This window comes from Talpa occidentalis, unplaced genomic scaffold (genome assembly GCF_014898055.3).
Source record: "Talpa occidentalis isolate TD23 unplaced genomic scaffold, MPIMG_talOcc4v2.1, whole genome shotgun sequence".
Classification (NCBI taxonomy): Eukaryota; Metazoa; Chordata; class Mammalia; order Eulipotyphla; family Talpidae; genus Talpa; species Talpa occidentalis.
The window spans coordinates 146,769,538-146,796,491 of record NW_026555331.1 but is presented as its reverse complement, the minus strand read 5'-3'; the positions used below and the strand labels follow the sequence as shown (position 1 = coordinate 146,796,491).

Genomic DNA, 26,954 nt, shown 5'->3' with positions numbered 1-26,954 from the left:
ATTATTTGAGATGTCTTTTTTAAAATTAGCTCTTGTCCTCCCTCTACAGGAGAATTTGCAGCCTTCAAGTAGCCACACCATCATGGCAGCGTCTACTCTTTATTTCTTAAGTCTTGTGTTCGTACGATTTGTTAACATCAAAACACAGTTCTGTTCCGCAAATCTTTTTTTTAAAGATACAGAATTTTTCAATGCATAAGCTGGTATGGAACAGAATGGAATTTTTTCCCATCCAACAAAAGAGGGAAGAATGTCTTAGGAACCAGAACTTTCTGCTGCCAGTGTTTCTTCTTCATCACAAACACCACGTGCATACAAGTCTGCCCACTCCCAGGAAGAAAGAGGAGAGACCCTGAGTTCTGACCTTTTGATGGTCAGGCATGATGGAAAGAACCTGCTGCTACAGCTTGGGAGATTTGCTCTGGAAAGTCTGCCAGTCAACTTTGCCCTTCTAACCGCCAGGTCAATATGTGGCTCATCATCTGATGGGGCAGTTGCAATCACCAAGCATCGTTCTCTTTCCAATTCTGGGATTTTATTGCGGAGCTCTTTCCCCTAGCCACCACCGGTTAATTTCTGAGGGATGGAACAAAATGCAGCATGCCCTTTCAGGGTGGCGCGTGTTCAGTCCTTGACAAATTTTATCAAAGCGAAACTATTTTATTTCAGTGGATAATGAGCAATGAGGAGGAGGTCATTTGGCGGGTAGAGGGAATGCTGCATCTTTTTCCTGACCTTCTGGGTTTCTGGCCTTTTGTTTCCTTGCTCGCCGAGCGTGTCTGCCTAACCACCCAGGCGGGAAAGTGGCGCGCGTGGGCCTTCTCTCCTCATGGGTCCAGCAATGAAGACAAGTGTTTGGGGATCTTTCTCCTCCACAATGTAGCAAGTTCTCAGGAAATACAGTTGATATCTTCCTCCTAAGCTCTTCCAGTCACCAAGTACTTATGTGGCTACTTTGCCCAGGGCACAAAATGCGCTGGCATTATCTAATTTAAAGCCTACAAAACTGTTTGATTACAGTTTTGAATGTGAGACATTTATGTAATTTAAATGTAAGGTACAAGTTTTAATTTCCAAGTTTCTTCTATTATATTTTTATTAAAAGAGAAAATAATTTTCAGATTTAATTGAATTGGAATAAAATAATACTTCCCACCAGAATTATATATCCTGGAAAATTGTATTTTTGTTATATAAGCAACTTTTAAAGAAAAATCATTTTCTCTATCTAAAAATGGCAAGTCTTAGCATCATGACAAATATTTATAATTTTTAAATTAATGGTACTTGCTGGATCCACACTAACATCTTTGCTAATATCTCATTTCTTTCTTCCAACTTATTCCTACACTACATTCTACATTCTCTTTCTAGTCTTTTATCTAGAATATGCAACCTTAAATAAATTTGGTGGTGTCTCCATTCATTCTCCTCCTTCCTTTTTTCCCAAGCCTGGTCTTCAAAAGGTTGGGTAATGTGACAGCGGAGTTCCCAGGCAAAGACTAGAGCGATTTGAGGTGTATTTGGACTGAGGGAGGATGTGTGAAGCCGACCATCAGTTTTTGTAGAAAGAGCTGCTGCGGTCTTTCAGAGAAAGCTCGTTTATCTTTGCATGAATGGAAATTATAACCTAGTCCTGACTTTGGCTTTTACTGATGGTGGAGTAGGTGACTGCAGTGAAGGAAGTAACTTTGGATGTATTACTGGCAAATACCTCTGATATCATGAGTCTGAGAATCTCCTGTTGGGACGTAGAAATGTAAATCAAAACAAATGTACTTAGCCCAGCCAAGCTGTATAGCCAAGGACCTGAAAGAAATTAGACAGGACCTATAATATGAATCAGGAAATTAACAATGGTGATTTTAAAATTCCAAATTTAACACGCCCCTCTGTATTTCAGTCTGCTAAAGCTCGCTGTCACTAGGCGGGTTTTTGCTGGAATGTGTTTTCAGAGGAAGACCTCCTGAAGATCCCACAGGCTTGTAAAAGGTTGTGCCAGTAAAAATGGAAAATATCCCAAAGTTATGAATGTGCTTGAAAAGCAATGTGTTCTTTAGCCTTACATGAACAAAACAGTAACTTAGAAAATTCAGACACTGGGAAGAGGAAATTGGTGCTGACTGGAAGGGCGTCTCGAGTGCAGGATTCTGCCCCACTTTGGAAAACATTGCCTATTTTTCTTTTGTAATCTGTTCCCAGAGGTTTGTTTGGTTTTTTTTTTAAGATTTATTTATTTATGCATACAAGAACTGGGGTATAGGCCAGAGGTGTGAAGGGTGAAAGGATTCACCAGAGACGAAGTGGGGAGCAGAACAGGCAGATTGACTGAAAACACTGCTGAGGGGAGCAGCAGGCGAGACAGGAGAGGTCTGTTGCACCATGTGGGTAGCTCCCTGGCTGGCGATCGAACTTGTGCTGCAGAGGCTGTGATAGTTTCATAGTGCTGTGCTTAACCCCTTGCGCCACCAGGGAGGCCTCCCAGAGCCTTTTAAACATGACTTTGTGCCCTTTACCAAGATTGGAGAGAGCTGGGCTTGACCTGTAGGCAGGCCCTCTGAGCAGGGGCACTGGTGGAGCCGGGACAGGGCCACGCAGCGGACAGGACATAGTTATGGAGGAAGCTTGGTGCAGGAATGCCCAGAGCGCTGCTCAAGGGGATGCTCCTTTTTCCTCCCCTTTCTCATTTGAAACAGGGAAACAGACTTGACAGTAAAGGAAGCTGTGCCCAGAAGTCAGCCTCAGGATACTAAGGGATTTTTATGAAGCCCTTCCAAATAAAAAAAAAATTCAATTCCCATTTTCTTCATGAAATAGGTTAGTTTACAGATTGAAAAAAAAAGGGTTTCCTCTGAGTTTTATTTTCTTTAATTTTTGATGCTTAGACAATAGACTTCTCGAGCTCCTAAGAAAATACAAGGAAGAACTCCTTGTCTGTGCAAAGCACTTTATGAGTAACTGTACAGATAGTATGCCGCTGCTTACCGGGTATCTTGTGAGGCTGGATTATCTGTCTTTTCTGTAAAATGGCTGCAGTGCCTTCTGTCGTATATTTTATTTGGGGTAAGGAGAGGTGAAACCTTCTGAAAATTTTGAGAGTAACCATAAAGGATTGTTTCTAAATATGTAGTATTCCTGGTGGACTTTTTCATCTTAGAAACAGAGCTAGTGTCGAGACTTTGCTGCAGAAATAATAGTGACCAAAAGTAGTTTATAAAAGGGATTTGTGAATAGGAAGTCCAGTGTGATCATATGTACTATTTTGCACCTTTAAAGAAGGTTTAGCTGTCAAAGTCTGGGTCCCTGATTGTATTGTGATCTGGTTAGGCAGACTGTGGCATCCTAGGAGATAAAATCTCATATGAAGTATGAGATATATATTGGTGTTGCAGAAGAGAGAGCATTATACAGGTAGAAATAATTCAAGACTTCAACACTGTCAACCTGAAACTTTGTAAAGATCTCCTAGGTTCCCTGGAGCAGTTCATAGCTCTTTATCAGATGACGTTCTCTTTGATTCGTCAGGCAATGTCCGAATGACTGCCCACCCCTCCTCAGACCGCCCCTCTTCAGATCGCACCTGCCCTTCCTGTGCACTCACCTCTCCAGCCTCCTGCAAACCTCATCTAGCTTTAGTTTGAAACACATTGCAGCGTTCAGGTGACCTCTTCAAAAAACTACCTCCTCAGAATGAGGTAATGAATAAGTTATTTATTTTAAAATATGAAAAGTCAGGAGCTCTAGAAGATGAGGATGGTTTAGGTTTTAACTTTTATGTGTACTTGTATTTGAGCGCTCTCATTTTGTCCTAATGGGCATTAAACATTTAAGTAGCGATGCTGAAAAAATGTAGCTCAGCGTTTCTGAATGTTTGAAAGTGGTGCCAGAATCTGTTGAGGGGTACGTTGCAGAATCTTAACCTTGTCAGTTGCATGGAATTAAATAGCTATGGTATCACTTCACTAACAATGCTATCATTTTAATTTTCAGTAGGCGTCGCAAGATAGAAATCTTCACGATGAGCCGACCGCAGCTTTGTCACATGCACAGTAACGCCTAGGGAGACACCCAGCGACGAGGGTAGAGTGATTACCATTTTGCAAGATTCTTTGTCCAACTTAAGTTGGCTTTGTTAGTGCTAGAATATCAGCACCTTGAGACTGGCAAATTCCAAACCTTTAGGTTATTTAAAAAAAAAAAAAAAAAAAAGGAAGGTTTACTATGAACCTGAATAGCAAACAGCTGACAGTTTATACATGGAAGTGGCATAGGTGGGGCCCGAGAAAAACACCTCGATGATTTGCCAAATGATTATACTGTGCCTTCACGATGCAATAAAAAAAGCTAAAATTTTAGCAGAAATCAGTGATTTGTGAAGAGAGCAACCACTCTGGTCTAACTCAGCTGTGTTAATATTTTATAGAGTGCAATTTAGACAGCAAAGAAATGCACTAAAGAGTTTATAGCCAAAATCACATTTAAAAAAATGAGAACACACAGGTAAATTTTCAGTGAACAAAATTATTTTTTTAAAGCACATAATCCCTAGCATAGTCAGATATATTTATCACATAGAGCAACTAGGTTGAAATTATAGTTCAGTGACATTTCTAGAGAAACCTTTTCTACTCCCATAGGTTCTTCAAAGCATGGAACTTTTATATAACAAATGTTTGACACATTTTGAGAAATTGCTGTAGTTTAGGGTTGAAGTACTGTATGCTGGGCGGCAATTGTAATAGCTGAGACGGGGGGAAATGAACAGGTAGGACAGGGTTTGATTTTATTTGTTCCCAGAGTACCGCTGCCAACCTAGACATTGATTTTTCAGAGTTTGAAATGTAAACTTGCCTCCCAGGACCTGTTTGCAAATTATGCAGGACTGTGCTGCTAATATTGTTCAGGGTGCTTTTGGGGCCAGGTGAGGTCACCATAGGCTCATTCATGAGGGGGCACTGGAATAATGAGCTGCACTGATGGATTGGACACACTCCGTGTGCTTGTGTCTTGTTTCGTTCCTCGCCACCCCCAAGAAAGGCAGAGTACTGTCTGCAGGGAATTCTCCAGATTTTCATGGAAGTGTGTAAATGCACATAGGCTGCACCCCCAAGGTGTGCAGGAGGGTTGGTGGGTGTGTCGACCAGAGAAGGGCATGCCCGGTGCATTCACGTTCCCTGTTGCTTGCTCTGGTGAAATGAAAATACTGCTGAGACTTTTGTTTGATCAGTACACTAGACAGGAAGCTTTGCTTTGTTCTCAGATGACCTGTTTTCACTTCTGTTTGGGCAAAGATGTTTGAATTGAAATTCAGTCCTAAATTTTGTCACTTGTGGAACGGAAACTAGCAGTTTTGGCTATTTTTAAAGTAGAAGACAGAAACTTGTTAAAAATCTTCTATTAAGGTGACCATGCTTTACTTAAAAGCAGATAGGGACAGTCAGCCCCCACCCCAAAATGATTAAGTAAATCTTTTATTTCAGTATGCACAATTTCACGTGTTTTATTAATTACTAGATCAATTTCATTAAAATGAAATGCCACTTAGTAGTTGTGACTAATTACGATGACCCCGTCGTTTGGCCGCGGTGCGGAGGACACAGCTAGTGCAGCCAGTGCTGTGATGCATCTTGTTTTAAAGTAGTCAATGGATTGAAGTACTTTTCAAAAATAAAGGACTGAAGTGTTTATTCACATTGGAATAAAAAAAAATGTATCTGTGCACACCGTTTACTTCTCCTGGCAGGCCGAGCACATCGTCTGCAGTGCGCAGCCCATTCTCATCAGATTTCAGTGGAGGGAATCCAGCGTGAAGTCACTGAAGATGTGACCGAGGAAGGGTTCTGGGAAGGGTGGGGAGAGGGGCTGAGTCAGCTGCTTAGTACCAGGTGTGTTTGAAAATGACCGTTGCACCTGTTAGTCTCTTCTGCCCGTCGTGTTCTGGAGTGTGAGTTACAGAGGAGGGGGCCTCGGACTAGCACGAGCAGCAGAACTGACTGGGCCCCAGTGTAGAGAAAATGGACCAAATGGGAGGGGGGAGGGTGTGGGAATCCATCTGAGGGTAGGGAAAATTTGATGTGAGGGTAGGATAAAAACCATTTAAAATGTAAGAGTGCAATAGTGTGCTTTTTATTCTAAGCTGTGAACGGTTTTTTAAAAAATCATTCCTAACACGTGTGTGTGTTCCGTAGCCGAGGGAAACCAGCTGTCTAAACGTGTAATGCCTTTTTACTCCTGTTAATCACCAACTTAAGTGGCTAATCTGTTGTTTATCTTCATGTTCTACTAGTTTACATACAGGGGCGTGTGTGTGCGTGTGCACGCACACGCGTGTGCTGTGCCCTTTCTTCTCTTTCATTTGAAACTGCGTTCATCGGGTCCTGTTTCCTTTGGCCAGTGCCCGAGTGACAGCCTGTCCGGCCGTGGTGTCTCCTGTTTGAAGGACTCGGTGGTGTGTGTGTGTGTGGTGGTCTCGTCTGTGGGCTGTGCGCCCTGACCCCTCCCTCCCTGAGCAACTGCTGCTGCTCCCGAGTCGGGCAGACGGCTAATGGGGCGACGGGACTGGTTCAGCAGCACGTGTCCCCTGGAATTCTGTCCTGAAGTCATGATTGTTTTTTGGTTTAGACCAAAAAAGGAAGTCACGCCCCTTTTCATTTACTTCTTGGTTTGCGGACAACTCTTCTGTGAGGGAGAGGGAAGGGAAATCCTGTTTTAATGGCAGTGCCTGAAGGGCTCCTGCTTTGCCACTCCAGACCTGGCGGCGATTCACACACATTCCTCTTCTCTCTCTGCCAAGGCTGGGACTTCGTTCGCGTCCACTCCACTCACGCATTAGAAAGGTTCTCAGTCTGGGGTGTGCCCAGTGGAAAAAAGGGGACTTTTTAACTGTCCACAGATCTCTACCTGCTTTGCAAAAATTATAATGAAGTAACTATTTTTAAAGCTTATTTTTCAATTCATTAAAAAATTTATTTTCAGTCCAATGGATTTCTGTAACCCTCTTTTCCCCTAACCCTCAATGTTTGCTTGAATCTCCCCTTTTTTTTATTTTTAAAGAAAGTTCTTCCCCAGACCTACTTCTTGATACTTTCTCTTTCCTGCTCAGGTCCCTTCATTTGTACTTCGGAGTTTTTCTCATGTAAATTTGTACAATGGAAAATATTGTTCAGTTTAGATAGAAAGCATGGAGAATTAAATTTTAAAACAACTGAAATTGAGATTGAAGAAATTTATTTCTGTGTAAAGTTATTTAAAAACTGTATCATATAAAAGGCAAAACTTCTATGTACTTGATGTGAATATGCGAATACTATTATAATAAAGACTGAATGCATGGAGAAGTCTTCCTCGAGATTCTTTTTCTAGCACTGTCACAGTCAACAACAGAACAAGCGCTTTGACAGATCTCCCAGGCAATGAAGGGACTGAGACATCTACATGACGCTTCATTCATGTCGGTCACTGCTTAGTGGGTAGATGTTGCTGTATGAGAAGTATTTTGAAGGAAAGTTGTCCAGATGACTGCTGTCCTGTCTTATGACAGTCTGTTCTCTGGTGGTGGCGATGGCCTCAAGTGTTACAGGAGGCTGTCACCTGACACCCGCCTACAGGGGCTCAGCTGGCACGTGTATATAATGGAGTCAGTAAGGAAGTTTGTGTGGAGTTCCTCTTAGATTTGTTTCTCATACTTGTTTGACAAACCTTCAATACATTCTCTGTAGGAACACAAACATGAAACTATGCCTTTATGTTTGTGACTTCATTTTTTAAATACAGGCTACCCCACTGAGTTGATTTTGTCTGATTTTATGCATAAAAGACACCCAGAATTCTCTATAGACTTATTTCAAATTACTGGGCAAATTTCCCAAAGGAGGTAAACAATTTCAAAGCTTTATCTGGAAATACCATCTCAGAATATGAAGGAACAGAAGAGTCTTCAGAATGGCACGAATGTGAGTATGGTTTCTGGTCTTCATGCCCTTATAACTCACCATAAGTGCTATCAAGACAGGCATTTCTGAACCGCAGTATTCTCATCTGCAAAGTGTAATTTCTATAATGCTATATTCATTTTCAAAATACTTTTAAGACATTACGACAGAATAAAGAGCCTTATTTTTTAAGGCTATTTGAATTCCCATTTCCACTCAAAGACCAATACAGAGTACCTAGTGGGAGAGAAAAGGTATTAAGTTTTCCTGAAAGTTTAACCCAGGATTATGAATTCCTTGTGAAATTCGTTATGAAATCCTTTCGTGAATAACCTACACACAAGCTCTGCTGAAACCCAGCAGGGTGGTGCCAACTGGACCACTGCCGCAGTCTTCTTGGCTCTAAGGCCCCGACTCATCAGTTACTAAGTAAGAACCCCCAAGGATGACTTCCCAGGCTCATGTGGCCAGGACTTTGGTTCCCAAGGTCAGTAATGTGCATCTTACATGCGTGTATAACTTTGTGTTGTGTCAACAGCTGCAGTGCAATTTAGAAAGAAATGGGTCTGTCTGTAGCTAGAAATATGCTGGGCAGGTGCTGCTCGCCCCTGCTGCCTTCACCTAGCAGGGAAGCCACTGCTCTTAGAGGTGACAAGGCCAAGGCCCACGCGTAACGCATTTCCGACCATGCCTGACCTGCAGCCAGTCTTCAGTTTTCACTTAAGCACGTGTACTCAACAGCTCTCTGGGGCTCACTCCCACTTAGTATTTTCCCATAAGCCATATAGCAGGGTAACTATTCCTTCGAGAAGGCTGGTGACAGTCTGCTGCATCAGCTCAAACTGCTTTCACTGCCCCAGTATGGAGAAGGGGATCCAGTACATGAGGCCCCACTGCTGAGTCGAAGACTTGTTTTAATTCCAGCCCGGCAACTGATTTGTAAGGCAAGACATGGGGTTATGCTACTTGATCAGTTACAGATTGTATTCTGTCCCCCAAAATCATCACATTAACTGGGTGGGGGGAGAATAACAAAAGGGAAACCTAAAAAGTACCAATCTAATAGTCTTTTAAAAGACCTCAAAAAAAATAGACCCTTAAATATTTTTCAGCTCAGACCACTCGCTTGCACAGGTGAGTAAGCCAGGGACTGACTCCAGCGCCCCTGCAGCAGGCACAGGACTGCCGGGGCTGCCATGGGAGGGTGAAGAGTGAAGGACTGAAGTCTTGTGAGATCACCCTCTGCTTAGAACTGCCAGAGGCTCCTCATTGCATGTGACACAAAACCTACACTTGCACCACAGACGTCACCTCACCTGGTCCCCCCCGCCTCACCTGCTGGAACTCCTCTGACCTGCCATTTCAGAATCCTCTAGAAGTAGAGAATGACAAGGGCTTTTGTGTTTACTGTCCAATTATGACTGAGACCTAAGCTCGGGGGGCAGGCAGCAGCATGGTACAGTCCGCACTGTACTCGGGGTCAGACCTGCGATGGCCACTCCGCAGTGTGCCCCCTTCGGCCTCGACATCCTCACTGGTAAATGGGGCTAATGCCTACACCCTGGGTGCCCAAAAGGATCCACTGGAAGGGCTGTAACCAGTTAGCAGCAGTTGGGAGCACAAAAATAATCCCCAAAGGGTAGCTGTCACTATCAGAAACACCCAAAACTCAGTTCCTCATTCTTGACCAAACCACTTTAATTTGCATCTTTAATGTACAATATGAAGTCCGTATTTCTTCAGTTTCTCACCTGGCTCCTGCAGGGAAACAAAAGTGAAAAGTTTTAAGTACTTTTATCTTCAATATTTCCAATCGGTAATTCTCATCTACTCAGGCACTCACTGAGCACTCATCACGCGAGCGGCCTCCCAGAAGAAAGAAGCAAAATCACCGAGCTCCAGTTTCCAGGCCCGTCGTTAAACAGAATGCTCCTGACTCTGTGTGGGAGCACTGGGGTGTCTAGGGCAGGGAGAGTCAGTGCTGGGGGACATGCTAGCGCAGGAGGAGCAGGAAGCCTAGTTAGCCCTGGAACCTCTGACCACAGTAAAACCAGAGACAAAACAAGCTGGAAAACAGCTGAACTGCTGCCCCCTGCTGACACTGTTGCCCATTCCCCCCGCAGATCCCAAAACTCATGTTCATGCCACTCAGCTACTTTCCATTAAAACTGAAACGGCAACACTAATAGTACGATTTCATGGTTAGACTTCACTATCGTGTAACGCTTCCTGCCCTCCAGAAAGTGAGGGCATTTTGAATGCTAGCGGTTACCCACATGCAGGTTGAGGGAGAATGTCTCAGCCCCAGAGGAGTCTGGGGGCGGGGGGTAGAGAGTCCTCCTAGTGTCTTCCTTTTGAAAGAAGGAAGAACTCTGACTTCCTGAGCTGGAGGATGGAAGGGCTGAACCTGTCACGTCTAAAGACGGCTGCGCACAACCCCGTATCACAACATCCCCGTGTTCTGGAACGTCCCTCTTCAACGCTGAGGGTAGAACACAACTAGGAACACACAGGTGCGCGCCCTGCCTTGCCCACCGGGGTAACCCCGTGCAGGGCTGAGCAATGGATGGACAAATGGAACTGTCAATGGTAACACGCCTAAGAATTTTTAAAAAAACAACACAATTTTCTCTATATGGAAGGACGTCTTGGAAGATGAGACAAACGGGGAGGAGAAAGGAAGGAAGATGGTGTGTGTGGAAACACTAAAGGCGGGAATTAGACCTATGATACAGTTCACTGTTCTTCGCGCTGACGGAAGATGCAGTTTCTTCCAGACCATCACAGGCACAAAGTCACAACACGTTTATTATTAAAAGGTAAATGTAACTTTGAAAAAAGTAAGAATTTGGGGCGTACCCACTTGTAAAGAGCTGAATGGACGCCTTTAGTCTTCTTCATCAGGAAGGATTCCTAATTCTTCATCTGTCCATTGAGAAGGATCTGGATACGCAAAATGACCCTGGTGACAACCATTAAAAAATAGACAATTTATACTCCAACATAACAAGTTTTTTATTTTTTTATTTTTTTTTTTTGTGGGACCCTCGCCGGCGGCCAGGGAACAAAATGGCACTGCAGAGGCTGCAGGCAGCCTCGCAGCCCAGCGCTCAACAGCTGCGCCACCAGGGGAGGCCCAACAAGTTATTTTTAAAAAGCAATCCTGGAAGGGGGCCTCCCTGGTGGCGCAGGGGTTAAGACGCAACCTATGAAGCAATCCGCAGCCACTGCAGCACAAGTTCAATTCTTGGCCTGCCAGGGAGAAACCCACATGGCGGGACAGAACTCTCCTGTCTCGCCCACTGCTCCCCTCAGCAGTGTACTTTGGTCTGTCTGCCTGTTCTGTTCCCCACTCTGTCTCTGGTGAATCCTCTCACCACCACCCCCACATCTCTGGCCTGTACCCCAATTCTTGTATAAAAATAAATAAATCTTTAAAAAAAAAAAAGCAATCCTGGAAGGAAAAAGCACGTTAAGGCTGACTTCATATACAGCCACCCCTGACACCCCACAGGAACATGTTCTATCCCTTCTTTTCACGACGTGATGGTGCAACTGTCCTTCTGCCTGTTCACTATGGGCTGTGGCCTAAACTGTAAAAGCCGGCCCACTTGGGAGCTGCCAGCTTGAGCCAGCGTTTGAGTATGTCTTGATGGAGGCAAAGGAATTCAATCAGCCCCTCACTCCTGCTGAGAGATTCGGGGGTCTTGGGGTATCATCTTTGATGCTGATCTGGGGTGAATCTAGCTGTGTCACTGTCCATCAGACACATAGCTGAGAGCTGCCCTGCCAGAAGCCAATGGCGTCTATGGGTCACCCATTCACAGATGAGCAGCTCCTCACTGGATGACACCGTTCACAGACTGAGCAGTTCCTCACTGGGTGACAGGGGCACAGAGGTTGTGCGAGGAACGGGACAGTAATCCACCTGAAGCTTCTAACACTTGTGCCTACGTGGAAGATTATTTTCCTATCCTAAAGCAACTAAATTTATTAAAATCAAAGTATTCTGGACCAACAAGCACAGAGGTGAATGACTTAGAGGCATTATTTCCTGGAGAGGAGGGTCTGTGCAAATGTGATGAAAGCTCAGTTGAGGCTGATGACATGTTAGAAAGTTACCAGGAACGAACTTTCTTCCTCAAGGCAAAGTGGCTCACCCCAACCTGGCCGCCTCAGGTCTCTGGACAGATTAGATGACACTCATCCTTTAAAGGGACCTAAATGTGAAACTTCACCCACTGATGAGGCCCTCCTCATTCAGAAGGTAAGAGAATTCGTTCTAATTTCCCTTCCAAATATGGCAACCTGGGCCTCCCCGGTGGCGCAGCGGTTGAGCGCTGGGTTGCGAAGCTGCCCGCAGCCTCTGCGGCGCCGGTTTGATCCCCGGCTGCTCCCCGGCCACCAGAGGAGGGTCCCACATGGCGCGCAGACCTCTCCTGCCGCCCGCTGCTCCCCTCAGCAGTGTACTTCGGTCCTTCTGCCTGCTCTGCTCCCCGCTCTGGCTCTGGTGAATTCTCTCGCCCGCCCGCGCTTCTGACTGTACCCAGTGCTTGTATAAATAAATAAATAAATCTTAAAAAAAAAAAAAAAAAAAAAAATATGGCAACCTAAGAGAAGCCATACGACGTGGCCCACCTACACAGAGTGGAAAGGGCCAGGGAGCATCTTCACTAAGGATTCCTGCACCCCCACAAGGACGCCATGATGAAGGCATCTGTCCAGAGAACTCTTGCTAGGTCTTCCCTCCCCAACCCAAAGGACACAGGTTGGCGGCCCTTACCAGCACAGCATCTGAGTCATGCCAAAAGCGCCAGAGAATCCAGAACCACATGGTTGCACTGAAGAATTCGGCCTGGATCACCTGGAACCTGGTCAGCTGGGGAAACTGTCTGTACCTGGGCTCGATGTGCACACCGCCGCCAGCACTGCGGAAGAGACGCGAGTATGAAGCAGCTGCCATGCCATCCTGACACATTGCCCCTCCAAAGTTCTGAATTATGTCCAGAAGCCAAACCTAACACTTCGCATCACTACGAAACACAGAAGACAGCACTCCACAATCCTTGAAAATACTGGTTTACATAAGGTCTTTTTTTTTTTTTTTTTTTTTTTTTGGGACCCTCACCAGCAGCCAGGGAACGAACCCGCGATGCAGAGGCTGAGGGCAGCCTCGCAGCCCAGCGCTCAACCGCTGTACCACCAAGAGGAGGCCCTTCATAAGCTCATTTTAAACTTCTATAGCAACACGAAAACTGACTTGACAAGAGACTAATTGTGAGTTTCAATCAGTAAATATGCATGTATTTTTCACCAGAGGTATGAGTGTGTGGATAACAGGGTGCTGGCCCCCCAAGAGTTGTGCTTACAGGCTTGACCTCACAGCAGCAGGTCATTAGCCTGTCCAGAAAAAAAAATCAGCAAACTGTATTCTGTTTGATCATCTACTTTGAAGATAAATAATGTCCTCTGCTCTATTACAATCTTTATTAGAAGACAGCTACACGGGAAAGAGGCCTCAGCAAATCCTTTGTAATAAGTTGATAATAGCTCAGAGTAATGCAAAAGATAATAGCTTAAACAGCAGTGGGACAGGCCTAAGAGCTGCTTGTTCCTTCAGACACTGCCCAGGGCTGAGGATATACAGCCCACAAGGCTGCAAGCATTTTATTTAGTTGGATACTAATTGTGATAGATTGCATCTAATTTAAATGGAACAATTTGTATTAATGGGGCTACTGTCAAATTCCATTCAGCCACTGTACAAATGCTAGACACTGAAACGGATACAGAAATTTAAAGTAAATTCCTCTATAAAACATGTCCACAAATGTCAGCCCAGGTCAGAATCAGTTTATAAAAAAAATTCCCTTTTGGGCAACACAAGAATGAATACCTAAGATTTCTCCAAAATGTGCTATCAATTCGAGATTGTTAATATCTCTATGATTCTTGTATATGTTACCAACACCATCCTTATTGTCCTCTCCAACCATTAACAAACATTATTTACTGTTTATGCCAGTACCAAGTGCCAGGTGACCACAAGAGGCACTTTGTAACTGTTTTCCAGGGCTCTTTGCAAAGGTACAGGACTGCAGCTTCAGTTGCAGTTCTGTCTTCAGCTTCACCATGTTTCCCTTGGCCAAAATGCACTACATCATCTCCAAGTCTCAAACATTTAGCAACTAATGGCAAGACACAGCCACTAGAAACGGACACCTAATTTCCACTGCAAATACAAATGTTTATGCCGCTTGACACAATTTGGAGCAGGATGGAACCTGTCCCCTGCTGGCAGTCACCCCAAAGGAATGGAGATCAGTAATCAGCCCAGTGGGTTTCATACTGAATTGTTTTAAAAGCCAACTCGTAACTGATGCCAAGTAAAAACACTCCACCCATTAAAACATGGCATTACAGAGGAAATAAAGTACACCTGAAACTTAAAAAAAAAAATAGTAGCAAATCACAAGACTTGAGAAACGAATAATTACAACTTATAACACAGAAAACAAAATGCTATTTTAAATAAACAAAACTGAATTAATAGAAGGTACAAAAAACTATGAAGAACAAGGTTTGGAAAACGACGAACAATTTCTAGAAAAAACAGATGTAATCATTTTCAATAATATGATTAAAGCCTGGGGCCTCCCTGATGGCTCAAAGGGTTAATTTAAATTTCTGCACTATGAAGCTATCGGCAGCCACATCCCCAGCCAAGGAGCTACCCACATGGCGCAGCAGACCTCTCCTTTCTTGCCTGCTGCTCCCCTCAGCAGTGTATTTCAGTCTGCCTGCCTGTTCTGTTCCACTCCTCTGATGAACCCTCTCACCACCTGCACCTCTGGCCTACACCCCAGTTCTTGTATGCATAAATATATATTTTTTAAAAAATGATTAAAGCCTATTTGGAAACAACCCAAATGCCCAAAAATACATGACTGGATCAAGAAGATGTGGTCCATATACACCATGGAATATTAGTCAGCATTCAAAAAAGATAAACACATGCAATTTGCAGCAATATGGATGGAGCTGGAAGGGATCGTGCTCAGCGAAATAAGCCAGAAAGAAAAAGAAAAATACCGGATGGTCTCACTCATAGCAGGAATCTAGAAAACTGAAATAAGGGACCAGGAAAATGAATAACTATAAGAAAGTGAAAATCAAAATCAACAAACAACTATGAACCAGAGACACTCTATGGTGGGGGGGGGCAGGGAGGGGAGGGATTGGGGTCAAAATAACGGGATTGCAATTGTATGGGGAATATAAAAATAAAATTTATTTAAAAAAAAAGATTAAAGCCTAAATTAAACACGGTCAACAATGGGAAAAAGTCAGGAGGATGAGAAAACCCGGTATACGGAATCCAAAGAAATACCGGCTGTTCAAAACAGGGCTTTTAAGTGTCAAGTTTAACATTTAAAAAATGCATCAAACAAGTTACATGTTTAATCCATAAACCAGATCAAATTATTTTGATCCTTAAACGCCTCCAATGGCTCCCCCCGTTCTGAGAATACAATAGCTCCACCACCGGGCTACCTCATTTGACCCCGGGTCGTCTCGGCCCTCCCCGACTGCAGCCTCTCCCGCTGGCTTGCCCATCCCCAGTACTCAGAGGCCCTACACCTGCCGCCTCCTTCCCCTGCACCAGCAACTGCGGATGCGCGGGGAGCAGCCTCCCGCGGAGCGGTGGCGCGGCCCCGCAGGTCGCGCACCTGGACTACCGCCGCGCCCCGCCCCACGCGCGGCCGAACTACAAGTCCCAGCATGCCTCGGGGCGGAGGTCGCCGCAAGGACCCGGGTCCGCCCCAGTGCCCGGCGTCAAGGTGAGGGTGTCCCGGGGACCGGCTATTTCCGTTAAAAACAGACGAAGCGCCCACCCCCCGCCGACACTCACTGACGAACTCCGCCGCCTCCAGGCTCCCGCGCGCGGAGGCCTCTGAAGAGGCGGCCTCCAACGCGAACGAAGGGCGCGCACCGCGTCAGAGCCGACATGCCAGCTCTCGCCGCGACAGCCTCCCCCAGGCCGCGCCCTGACGTCACTTCCCGCAGGCGCCCGCCCCGTGGCGTCACGGCGTCGCCGCGTCCACTCCCGCCAGGGGTGACCTCCTGAGGGCGGTGGCAGCCGTTCCCTTCAGGTTAGCACCCCCGCCCCGTCCCGCTGTGACGGCCGCCGGGCCCTCTCCGGGAGCGCGTCCGAACGGAGGGGCCCGGCGTGCCGCCTCTCGGAGAGGACGCGCCCCGCGCACAGCCAGGGGTGCTGGCGGCTCAGGCGCTGCCAAGAGACGCCCCGACCCGCTCGGCTGGGCGGGGCCTCTAGCACCGCCCCTGGGGGCGTGGCCGGCGCCGGTGGGGGCGGGGCGGCCGGGGCTTCTGGCGCTGGAGCGCCTGGGTGCGCTCGGGTGCGGGGAGGGCTGCACCCCGGGACGGTGTTTCCCCACCTGGGCCTGCCGCTCCTCCCGCTCCTCCTGCATCAGCCGCCTCCCAGGCCCGTTCAGGCTGCCCGGTGCATTCTGAGCCAGTGGGCCTTCCCTCAGCAGCCCTGTGTGTCTCTTGACCTGCAAGAGCCTCTCACGGGATCGCTCAAGTCTTCAATCTTGTTTCCGCAGAGTTGAACTTGGTCTGACCAACCGGCAGCCAGTGGTTTCCGAACACTATGCGTGCAGGGACTGCAGGTAGCAGCGACACCCGAGGAGCCTGAACCCAGATACTCTGGGTTAACAGAATGGCAGAGCTGATTCTGCTTCCACCCCTGGTATGTCAGCCACATTAATCGTGTGTGTGTTACCTTGTAATAAGATTTAGCGGTAAGTCGACAAAAACATTAAAAATTAGCAGAGATGATTTGAAGTACAGTGAAATTTTCCCTAAGCATATATTGTGCCTTGAGATTTGTTAGTGGTGGTAGCATGTGTGTAAGGCTTATAAATTATATGTGTATATACATATAAATATATTCCACTTTTTACCAGTAGGGTACATAATCAGAAACACGGTTCATAATCAGCAAGACTCTGTGGCATTTTCTAACCTAGAAAGCAGAGCCTGGGAACCAGCCTCAGGACCCAGCTGATCGGGGAGTATAGGGGGCTAGGAAGAGAAGAGAAAAACAAGAAAACAAAATAACTTAAGTTTATTCCTCCTTCTCCACAGAACATTTTCCCTGAAATAGCGACCCCCAGTCCCCAGGCCCAGCTTCTAGAACAGAACGCAAAGCGCTTTTCCCTCCCTTCACAACCCAAATAACCGAAACTTTTTAAAACAGATGTCTGACACCAAATCAGAGTGTGCCCTCCACACTTCCCGATTTTAAAATGTTCACACTGCTGTGGAAGAGGCCTCAGCTCTGTGAGGAAGATGGGCTGCTGTGGTCAGGGGAAGGACACTGGTCCTTTAAGAAGGAAGGGCTTTGCTGCATCCAGGATGTCTAGTTTGGGGTCCAGTGAGCGGCCAAGCCCCTCCAACACCATGATGGCAAACACGATGGAGGCAAAATTGCTCTCAAGCTTTACCTGAAAGAGAAAAACAGTGGTTCTTTTCCAAGGCCACAGACGTAGAGTACCTGGCTAGCCAGGTCACTGCCCTCCTGGCCCATGGGGTTTTTACCATCTACCCAGGTGGTAAGCTTCCTTGGAGCGGGTGCTGGCTGATGCCCTGTCATCACCATCACGTGTCCACAGCTTCAAACAGGACCCCTCTGGGTGTCTGTTTTGTCCCCAGCACATGCTACCGTAGAGAGGTGCAGGGGTAGGGAGAGAGCTCTGGACCAAGCGACCTGGTTACATGTCCCGCTCTGCCTCTGAGGCCCGAGGAGAGGAGCAGCTCCTGTCTCTACTGCACCTTCTGAAAGATGAAGGCGCTGCGCTGACTCTGAATTCTATGCTGTGGTCCTTACTGAATGGCTGCCTTTCCCATGCAGTGTTTCATTAGCAGACTGCAGAACCTCGGGGGGTGAGGGCAAAGGCCAGCCTCAGGCGGGGGTCTCCCTTCCCTGCCTCCCACCCTGTATGCCCCTCCACACTCCATTTGCCACCAGGAGACAGAGCTGAGCAAAGACCAGGGGGAGAAAACATGAGGCCACCTCTCAGGAGACGGGGGCAGCCTGGATAGGGGGCAGCCTGGAGGAGGCCTCTGAAGACAATAGGACAAGCGGCACAAGGTCTTGGGCAGCCCCTCACCCCTGGACTTTCACGAAAGAGCTGACATTCACACCAAGTATTCCTAATATGAACTGAGGAGCGGAAAGGCATGAGAAGCTTGAGTTAGGCTGCTGCTCCATTTCCAAATACATTTTTCTACAGTTCAGTATCACAGGTGTGTCCACTACATGGACTGACAGAAACATGAGCTAACAGTGTGATGTAGGGACTCTGCTATCCCTATGTGGGGACAACAAATAGACACCAAAAGTGCTTGCAAAGCAATCTCATGTAAGAGAAGTACTTCTCATACCCAGTGGCCACCCCACTAGCTTCCCCAGAGACCCCACACACCACACACACCAGCGTGATGGAGCACGGATTGCCTGGGGCCTCACCTGGTAAGTCATCAGTAATTTAAAGACATTTGAGAGAAGACTGGAAACTTCAAGCTGGAAAAGAGAAGAAAGCCAACTGCAGAGACTGCATCTCTCCCTCCCAGGCCCCTGTCCCACCCACCCAGTCCCACCTCCCACACTGTCGCGCACACCCACACTCACAGTGACTCACTCCCACACTCACACGTTCTCTCTACAACAATCTCACATTCACACTTCCTCTCTCTCACACACACACATACACACACACACACACACATGAACCAGGGGGGAGGAAAAGAACTGTCTGACAAACTCCAGAAAGGACCACACACCCACAAACCCAACTCCTAAGGTGACTGAGTTCAAAGGGTCAAGACGATAAGCCTGAGGCCCATCTCCCGGCCACTGCCAGCCCACACGGGCCGGTCCTCTGGCAGCTCAGGGCCCTTTGTCCTTTCCGCCAATCTCGGCTAAGCTCTAGATAGAGATGAAGCAGCAGAACAGCCGCAGCCTGGACAAGGAAGGGTCACAGTACTGTGGATGTCACTGTCCCCAGGGACAGCCGCCCACCCTGGAGGACTTGATTTAGAGCCACCCTTGCAAGCCAGGGATTTCAGCGGGCCTTGTCACACCTGGAAGATGCAGGTAGAGGAAGAGGTTTGTTCTTTGTCTGCCTTAGAGCTCAAGCACCCTGGAGATCTCACCCCATAGAGAGATCTTCCTTCAGGATGGTGCTAAATGAAGTCTGTCACTCATATGCGGAAATCAGAGAGACAGAAGAAAGGAACTGATAAACCGGAACCAAAGCAAACCCTAGAAATCTGACTGCAGAACTGAGGCTCCCAGAGTGGGAGGGTGAGGATCCGTGGGGGAAGGAGGCCCAGTGGACTGTGGTGGGGGGTGATGGGTGCTTTGGTGGCAGGTGGGGTACATACCTCTGAAGCGGTGTGAACCTGAACTCTAAACTATATACAGTATAATACCCAAAGTTGCCTCCATTTAAAAATAATACAATTTTAAAAATAGATGTTTAGAATAAACTGGCACAAATAAGCAAATAAATAACTAGGTCTCCCTTCGAGCTGGCACATGCTCTGTCCAAGGTCAAGGGCAGTGAACACGCCATGGCCCCTGTCCCTCCAGGGGCCTGCTCACCTTTTCCAGGGTGATGGTGTTATTCCTGGCCTGGGTCACCAGTGTGGCCATCTCGGCCTTGAAACCCTCCACATCCCTGCACTCGCTGGCCCGGGCATGATGCAAGATGAGCTCAGCCACTTTTTGACCCTGGAGGATGCAAAAGAAGAAAGATGTCATAAAACCAGCTGTTCTGCCCACACTTCATCTCTTAGTTGCTTCCACCCTGATTTTCTGTCATTCTGCTTTTAGCCACCCAACCTTCTGCAATCTGAACCCTCTAGAATACCTGACCACTGACCAAAGGCTTTCGGAGACTCTTGGTTGGAGGGGCGCCGCCTGCAGTTAGCCCCATCGGGCAAGGAAGTGGACACACAGCCATGGGGTCCTGCTGTTCCGTCCCAGGCGGAGCCACAGGGCCACCGGCCGCACTCCCCTGGCCAGCTGTCTTCCTGCCTAAGCAGAAGTCCTTCCTCAGGGGGCCCAGCTTCTGTGTTCTGGCCTCCTGGCTTCTCACCCGGGACACACTCTGGCCACAGCCTCCGCCCTGGTGGTCACTGCTGCTGCCTTTTACCTCCCAAAGCAGCCCCAGGAACCACGCTCCTCCTCCGACTATGACCTCCCTCCTCCAAGCCTGCGCACAGGAAGGTCCTCCGCCCGCACCGCCACCTCACCTGGATAGCCCAGGGACACTTTCAAACTGGCTCAGCCCCAAGCCTTTGGTTTGCCCCCCAGAAAGCCTAAGCAGGCCCCCCCTGAATTTTGCCTAACTTTATTATATATTTTTCACCAGCTCCCTCTTTCCCAGGGTGTTTCTTGCTGGAGAACCCTGCACTTGCATTGTCACCCCTGATGTGGCACCCCCTAAGTCACCCCACTAGAGGCCCCGCTGAATCTCTCCCTAAATAGTGACTCTCCACCACTGCAGTCATTCGGAGACACAGATGTGGGTTAAAAACCCCTCCTGCTCCCCACACCAGATCCTGAGGACGCCCCTTGGAGGACATGTTCTCTGTGCTGCCGGCCCACAGCCATCGCACAGAGCGGGCAGGCCTTCATTCAGTCCAGCAGCTGGCCTTCCTGGTGCCCACCCACACTCTGGCTGCAGGGGGCAGAGAAACCACCAGCCCGCAAAGGTCTCTGAGATGGAAGCACCAACCACCCAGCTGCTGGGAACTGGCACTTGTGACCAGAGACCCCCAGGGCGGCTTCATTTCCTCTCCCTCTCTCCCTCCAACTGTCTATGTTAGGAGGACTCTCAGCCAACGTGGGATTTCACAGGCCTGACAAAGGTGGACACGGTTCCCAAGAGCTTAAACATGGGGTCCCACCCCCAGGCCCAGCCACTCTCACCTGCCCCAGGGCCACAGCCGTGAAAACCGCCCGGAAGTTCCTCAGGTCGGCGGCCTGCAGCTCGGCCACAATGCCCGCATCCAGCAGCACCAGGCGCAGCGGGAGGCGGGTGGGCGGCCCGGCCACCACCAGCGCATCGCAGACCTCCACCTGCTGCAGCCGCATCTCCTGGCTCTGGGCCGGGCCGGCAGCGCCCTGCACCAGGATGTTCCCGGGGTGAAGGTCCGCATGCACAAAATTGTCCACAAATATCTGCCAGCAGACAGCGCCACTCAAGACTCAGTCAGCCCTCTCCACCCCATCACCCCAGGCCACGTGCCAAAAGAGCGCCCCGTAAGTTCCCAGGAAGCCCCCCACAGTGGCAGAGAAACTCCTTTTCAAGCATTTGCTTGGTGTCATCAGGTCAGGCATGACTTGCCAGAGCAGGAGTCTCCTTCCTGCCCCCTCACCCACATTGCCCACATGCCTTTCCGGCCCGAGCGCCCCCCTCGCCAGCTCACCATCTTCAGCAGCATGTTGATCCCTAGCCTCGCAATCTTCCTCTTCAAGTCATCAGGGATCCCCGCCTGCTGGTAGCTGGACACGGGCACGCTCTCCTTGGAGGGAGAGCAGGAAGGGAGAGCTTGACCTTGGGCAGCTGCTGCCTGCCCTGCTCTTCATCCCCAGGGGCCACTTGGTGTCCCTATCCCATCGACTGGGAGGTGACCCACAGTTTTTCTCTTGGAACCTCCTAGGAACCTGTCACCCACAGCTGAGTTGACCCTATGTCCACGTGCCCTCTCTAACATGCCCAAGGAAACAAGTCCCACGGGGGCTTTAGGGGAGAAATCCATGGGCTCTGTCCCCAGCCACATTCCCAGGGTTGCGATGGCTGGGAAAGACAGGAGTAGGGGACAGGAGAGCTAGTTGTTGGTCAAGGATCCGCCAGTGGGGACAGGAGTGAGCTCGATGGCCTCAAGCAGGAAAATAGAAAGGATCAGGAAGGCAAGAGAGAAGAAAGGGGTGGGGTGCCCAGGAGGTGTTGGTCAAGGGCATGCAGGCACCGCGGAGGTGGTCCCCACGGGCTCCAGCACGAGGCCTAGGTGGGCAATGGGCTGCACCATCTGGTTTGTGGGATTACATTTCCCGTGGGCCAGGCCGTCACCCCACAACACATTCCTCAGAAGGTGTCCCCATCTTTAAGCAACACATGACTAAACATTTCTTAAGGGTTGACTTAAATGTCCTAGCAACCCATAGAGGTAGCTCTTGTCATCCCCAAGTGACAAAGAACTAAAAGCCCAGAGGATGTAAGTAGCCTACTTAGTCACACAGCTAGTCATTTCCGCTCCTTTGTGTCACTTCCCTGGACCGCCTAGTACCATCTTTTCAAAGGATCGGAGCCAGGAGACAGCCAAGGCAAATGATGTGCCCATGTTGACACTTGTCGAGCACTTTATACAAACTCTGTGCCAAGGGCAGTTTGCCTCCTGGGACAAGCCTATGAGGTAGAAGGAGTTGCCCCTGATTAGACAGGAGGAAACTGAAGTCACCCAGTAAATAAAATGGTAGAGCAGATTTTCAAATCCAGAGTCCATGGCCACAGCCACACTCCCAGTTGCCCTGCTTCTTCACCTTCCACCCTCCTACCACCTCCGAGCTCCTCTCTGTTTTACAGACAGTGATACATCCCCTCTGCTTTCCAATGAAAGCCCAAGGAGGGGGCGTGGAGAGTGCCCGGCCGCCAGTGCAGGGGCAGCCATGCCCAGCTGCCTGACTCACTTCATATGTTTCCACCAAGACATCCCTGGTGACAAAGGGACGCAGCGGGGTGGGGAATTTGACAGAATTCACGTTCAGGAAGTTGCACTGGAAATGTTCTAGATTCCGAGCTTCATAACGCAGGTCGATCTACAGAGAAATGGAGAGAAGAGGGGTGGCGTGCGCACAGAGAGAGCAGAGTCCGAAGAGCTGGCAATTCAGGAGCCGCACCCGCCTCCCCGCCTTTAGTGCTTAACTCCCAGGAAGCTCCCCGGAAGTCCTGCATCTCTGCCTGGTCCTGCTTCACACCAGCCTCCTTCCCCGCTGCTTCATTGCTCTCCAGCTTTTTCCTTCTATTACAGTCGCCCTCCGCCCACCTCACCCCTCCCTACACTCACCAACAGCCTCCACTGCCAGGCTCAAAGACCAATCTGCTTTTCACTCCCTGTCTGGGCACTGGTGCCAGTGATGACCTGGTTCTTCCTGATGCTTTGGCTCCCCCTTTCTCCCTGTTCCATCTTGGTGTTCTCCCGACCACTCTTGCTCTGGGTGTCCCACAAATGCTGATGCTTACTTGGCTCCCAGTCTTCACCAGCTTTCACGCTCCCTGTCCACCCCCCACCTCCTTGGTCAACACCTCCTGATGACAAGCTCCACTCCAGACGCCTCAGCTAATCTCCAGACCTATATATTCACTACCTCTGGACATTGCCTCACAGCGGCACAGAGACCCTTACACTTGACTTCTAAATGGAATTTCCATTCATACACACCCCTCTGCCCCAATGCACTCAGCCACCTGCAGGCTACTGCAGATTACTCCTCTCACCCTCCACGCCCATCTGTGACCCAGTGGCACCACCCTGCACCCTAACCACTCTCAGATCTGGTTTGCTTTTTCCGCCCTACTGCTCCTCCCAAAGTTACCTGCTACCAGTCACCTGAGCCCTATCAGGAGGTGCCTCCCGTCTTCCCTCTAAATAGTTAAATACACCCCTGGGACTAGAAACCTTAAATCTGAGGACATAACTGAAGACTTGGCACACAGCTTCTGAACCACTGCCACTTTCTGCACTATCCAACAGGGAGCCAGGCAGACACCTGCTCAGATCCCCCCAAAGTGTATTTACCAAGTCTGGCTACTTAAACTAGTGTTCCCAGACCCCTGGACAGAGAGGAGGTCCTTGTCTACACAATAATTCCTGGAAACAAAGGTGCAGTATAGGATTTCACTCATTATTCTCACCCTGAAGTTCCACCACTGGTTATGGCATGGATAACACCATATAGCCCACCAGACTCATTTCAGATTCCTCCCAAGCACTGAGGAAAATTATTTCTCAAGCTCCTTGCAGTTATGCTGGGCCCATGTAAATAAGGCTCTGCCCTATAGACATAAGACACAATTTCATCACTCCCAACCCTGGCCACACCATCTCCTAAACAATTCTCCATGCTGGCTCTCCCTGTTCCTCACTGACACCAGATGACACAAGTTAAAGATGGCAGTGCCAAACCTGAGAGGAAGTTAGCTCCCTGAATTACTCTGGAGTAGAGTTCTTTCTCCCTCAGCTAAATGACCTTACTACATACAGCAACGGAGAGTTGGGTGTTTTTGTTATATCAGCTAGCATCACCTGCCCTGACTAACACCGCTGGCTGTGACATATGGGAATATTCTGATTCAGGCAGCATTTATGAAGCAGCTACTAATGGCAAGAACTATGTTAGGTGCTGTTTGCAACTGAGGGAGGGAGAATTCACCTGTTGGACCATGAGCTTCTCAAATTCCTCCACAATCTCAGGCAAGCTAAGCCACTTGACTCCCGGCAAAAGACTAAGGATTCGACTGCCCATTTTCATCAACAGCAGGTCCATTTGCACTTGGTGGAGCAGGCCAGGGTGCAACACCTGCCAGAGAGAGGAGGGGTAAGGTGGAGGAGGGGTGAGGACTCATTCACATGCCAGGACTGGGTGCCACCACCTAGGGCGAGCTGCTGACTTCCCATCAGAGCCAGGGGAAGTGGTCCCAAACCCCCAGGGTCTCCCTGGGTGGACTCCTAACTGCACTGCACTTAGCTTTACTGGCAAAAATAGGTGGGTCTTCTCTCCCAAATACATAAAGTTTAGATCAGTGACTCCCAAGCATTAGAATGCAGGAAAGGGGCCTCCCCGGTGCCCAGCGGTTGAGCGCTGGGTTGCGAAGCTGCCCGCGGTCTCTGCAGCGCCGGTTCGATCTCCGGCTGCTCCCCGGCCACGGGAGGACGGTCCCACATGGCGCGCAGACCTCTCCTGCCACCCGCTGCTCCCCTCAGCAGTGTACATCAGTCCTTCTGCCTGCTCCGCTCCCCGCTCTGGCTCTGGTGAATCCTCTCACCCTCCCGAGCTTCTGACTGTACCCAGTGCATGTATAAACAAACAAACAAATAAATAAATAAATAATGCGTGCCTCTTTAAAAAAATAAATAAATAAATAAATAAAAATTAAAAAAAAATAGAATGCAGGAAAGTCACCTCCTGGTGAACATGTGGGCATCAGGCCTCCTCCAAGACCTCCAGGTCACGCTCTCTGGGAGTGAGAGCGGGAGTGTGCCTTTTACTCAGCATACAAGGTAACTGTACCCAGGGCATCCAAAACTGGATAAACACGGCTCTGGAGCCACTGGCAGCCAGTAGGGATAACCTGGGATGAGATGGGAAGAGCTCTGGATTTCTGCAGTCTAGTTCTGCAGCTCATTCCCCACGAAGCAAACCTAATATGCATGCCTCCCCTCAAAGCCTTTTAAGACCAAAGTGGAGTAATTATAGAAATTGAAGCAATGCCCACCTCCCTGATGTGTCTGATATGGCTGGCACTTTCACAGTACAGAGCAGCCACACTGTCTTCCAAGAGGAGAACCCACTCCCAGAATGCTCTGGGCCAGAGTTTCCCAGTCATGCTTGACCAGGAGAATCTCGGGCAGCCTTTATAAAAAGGTTTACTTACTTTCACTGCCACAGGGATTCGATGACCAGGCCCCAGAGTGTGGGCAGATGCCCGCGATGTGCCAGCATTGGGTCCAACCACATCAGCTTTGGGGAGGAGCAACCTTTCTAGAAACGACTGGTCAGCAAGACTTCCTTGAGGCTTCCACCCACTCCCTGGGTGCCCAAAGAGCTCCCTCAGGCGTGCGGCTGCCTCCGCTTCCGAGGAAGGCCATAGACTGGTGGCCTTGGCGAGTCTCTGGATGCTGTCACCCTCCAGGAAAGCGGGGTTGGCCTGTGCTTTGTACACTTGGGCCACACAGCCCGAACCCACAGGTTCTCGAGTCTCGAAGCAGAGGACTTTCCCCCAGTCCTCCCCAAATGCCTGACGCAGGAAGTGTTCAGTGTGGATCCAACGATGGGGCGCAACCTGGACATGCAGTTTGGAGAACTGGGCACAGAACGCCTCAGAAAAGAGATCCCGCCGGGTGCTGGCCCACTGGCCTAGTTTGATGTACGTTGGGCCCGAGGACTCCGTGGCTTTCAGAAGCAGGTGGAGCCAGAGACTGGAGACGCTGGGAGCCAGGTAGGTGAAGGGGTAGAGTAAAAGGAGGGGGAAGAACTTCACCAGGAGAGTTCCAGCCCGCAGCCAGATCCGCAGGTGCAGAAGGAGGCAGCCGGGCCACCCCTCGCGGGAGGCTGCCTCCAGGGGCCCACCGTTGGCCAGGTCACTCCAGCTGGCCCTTGGCTGACACAAGCCGTCAGGCGCCCCCTCACCAGTGTCCCCACAGGCAGAGATGAGTTTGGGCAAAGTGCCAAGCAGAAGCCAACAGAGCCTGGCGTTGCGACAGCACCCGGGTCTGAGCAGGCCGAGCTCCTTCCTGAGCTCAAACCCCCTGAGGTGCCACAAGCAGACCCTCACCGAGAAGCGCCAGGGCGTCCCCATCCTCTCCCGGAGGCCCGGGCGGGCGCAGGCGGCTGGCCCGCGGACAGAGCAGCATCTAGGGCCACGCCTTCGGCAAGGCTGACAGGAGTCCCGGGAGTCCCCTGAGAAGTGGGCCCGCGGCTCCGGGGGACGCGGACACCCCGCCTTCCTCGTGCAGTCTGGGCGCGGGACGCCTGCCAGCCCCGCGGGCGCAGGGTCGGCCCGCACCCCACTCTCCCCAGAGCCCCACGCCCCTCGCTCCAGCACCCTCGCCTCGGCTCCGGGCCAGACCTTCAGGCCCCGCTGGCGCGAGCGCAGGGGCGGCCGGGCAGACGCGCCGCCGGCCGGGACGTGACCTGCGCGCGGGGGGCCG

General features: G+C 49.4%; 3 protein-coding genes across 5 annotated transcripts in view; 1 reads left to right on the top strand and 2 right to left on the bottom strand.

The window, feature by feature from the left end:
• BRAF (B-Raf proto-oncogene, serine/threonine kinase) overlaps positions 1–7,622 on the top strand; it is a 138,684-nt gene extending 131,062 nt beyond the window's left edge. Inside the window, exon 19 of one of the 2 annotated variants that reach the window (XM_037514519.2) lies at positions 50–7,622. In XM_037514519.2, the coding sequence (XP_037370416.1) occupies positions 50–72 (23 nt within the window). In that variant the 3' untranslated portion in view covers positions 73–7,622. The remainder of the gene's footprint in view (positions 1–49) is intronic. The other variant, XM_037514526.2, reaches the window with a different exon arrangement.
• Positions 7,623–9,578: 1,956 nt separating this feature from the next.
• NDUFB2 (NADH:ubiquinone oxidoreductase subunit B2) lies at positions 9,579–15,986 on the bottom strand. 2 transcript variants are annotated; one of them, XM_037514511.2, is made up of 4 exons: positions 15,844–15,986; positions 12,715–12,859; positions 10,791–10,893; positions 9,579–9,689 (listed from the first exon to the last, which is right to left on the bottom strand). In XM_037514511.2, the coding sequence occupies exons 1-3, from the start codon at positions 15,939–15,941 to the stop codon at positions 10,819–10,821; spliced, it is 318 nt and encodes a 105-aa protein (XP_037370408.1). In that variant the 5' UTR covers positions 15,942–15,986; the 3' UTR covers positions 9,579–9,689; positions 10,791–10,818. The 2 variants fall into 2 exon arrangements, with proteins under 2 accessions (XP_037370408.1, XP_037370402.1); XM_037514505.2 differs by having other exon boundaries at positions 10,795–10,893; positions 15,844–15,973.
• A 1,093-nt stretch (positions 15,987–17,079) lies between these two features.
• On the bottom strand, positions 17,080–26,724 carry ADCK2 (aarF domain containing kinase 2). Its single transcript, XM_037514493.2, has 8 exons — positions 25,679–26,724; positions 24,457–24,603; positions 22,714–22,842; positions 21,453–21,548; positions 20,953–21,204; positions 19,621–19,749; positions 18,484–18,537; positions 17,080–17,458 (listed from the first exon to the last, which is right to left on the bottom strand). The coding sequence occupies exons 1-8, from the start codon at positions 26,600–26,602 to the stop codon at positions 17,318–17,320; spliced, it is 1,872 nt and encodes a 623-aa protein (XP_037370390.1). The 5' UTR covers positions 26,603–26,724; the 3' UTR covers positions 17,080–17,317.
• Between the last annotated feature and the right edge of the window lie 230 nt (positions 26,725–26,954).

Bases quoted from the DNA above. Each gene is read 5' to 3' on its own strand.
- NDUFB2 (XM_037514511.2), bottom strand. From the start codon at position 15,941: ATGTCGGCTCTGACGCGGTGCGCGCCCTTCGTTCGCGTTGGAGGCCGC. The intron at 12,860-15,843 runs GTGAGTGTCGGC...TCTCTTCCGCAG, and splicing joins GGAGGCGGCGGAGTTCGTCA to TGCTGGCGGCGGTGTGCACA. The intron at 10,894-12,714 runs GTAAGGGCCGCC...GGTTGTCACCAG, and splicing joins ATGACTCAGATGCTGTGCTG to GGTCATTTTGCGTATCCAGA.
- ADCK2 (XM_037514493.2), bottom strand. From the start codon at position 26,602: ATGGGGACGCCCTGGCGCTTCTCGGTGAGGGTCTGCTTGTGGCACCTC. The intron at 24,604-25,678 runs GTAAGTAAACCT...TCTCTCTGGCAG, and splicing joins GAATCCCTGTGGCAGTGAAA to GTGTTGCACCCTGGCCTGCT. The intron at 22,843-24,456 runs GTGAATTCTCCC...ATTTCTCTGTAG, and splicing joins AGAAGCTCATGGTCCAACAG to ATCGACCTGCGTTATGAAGC.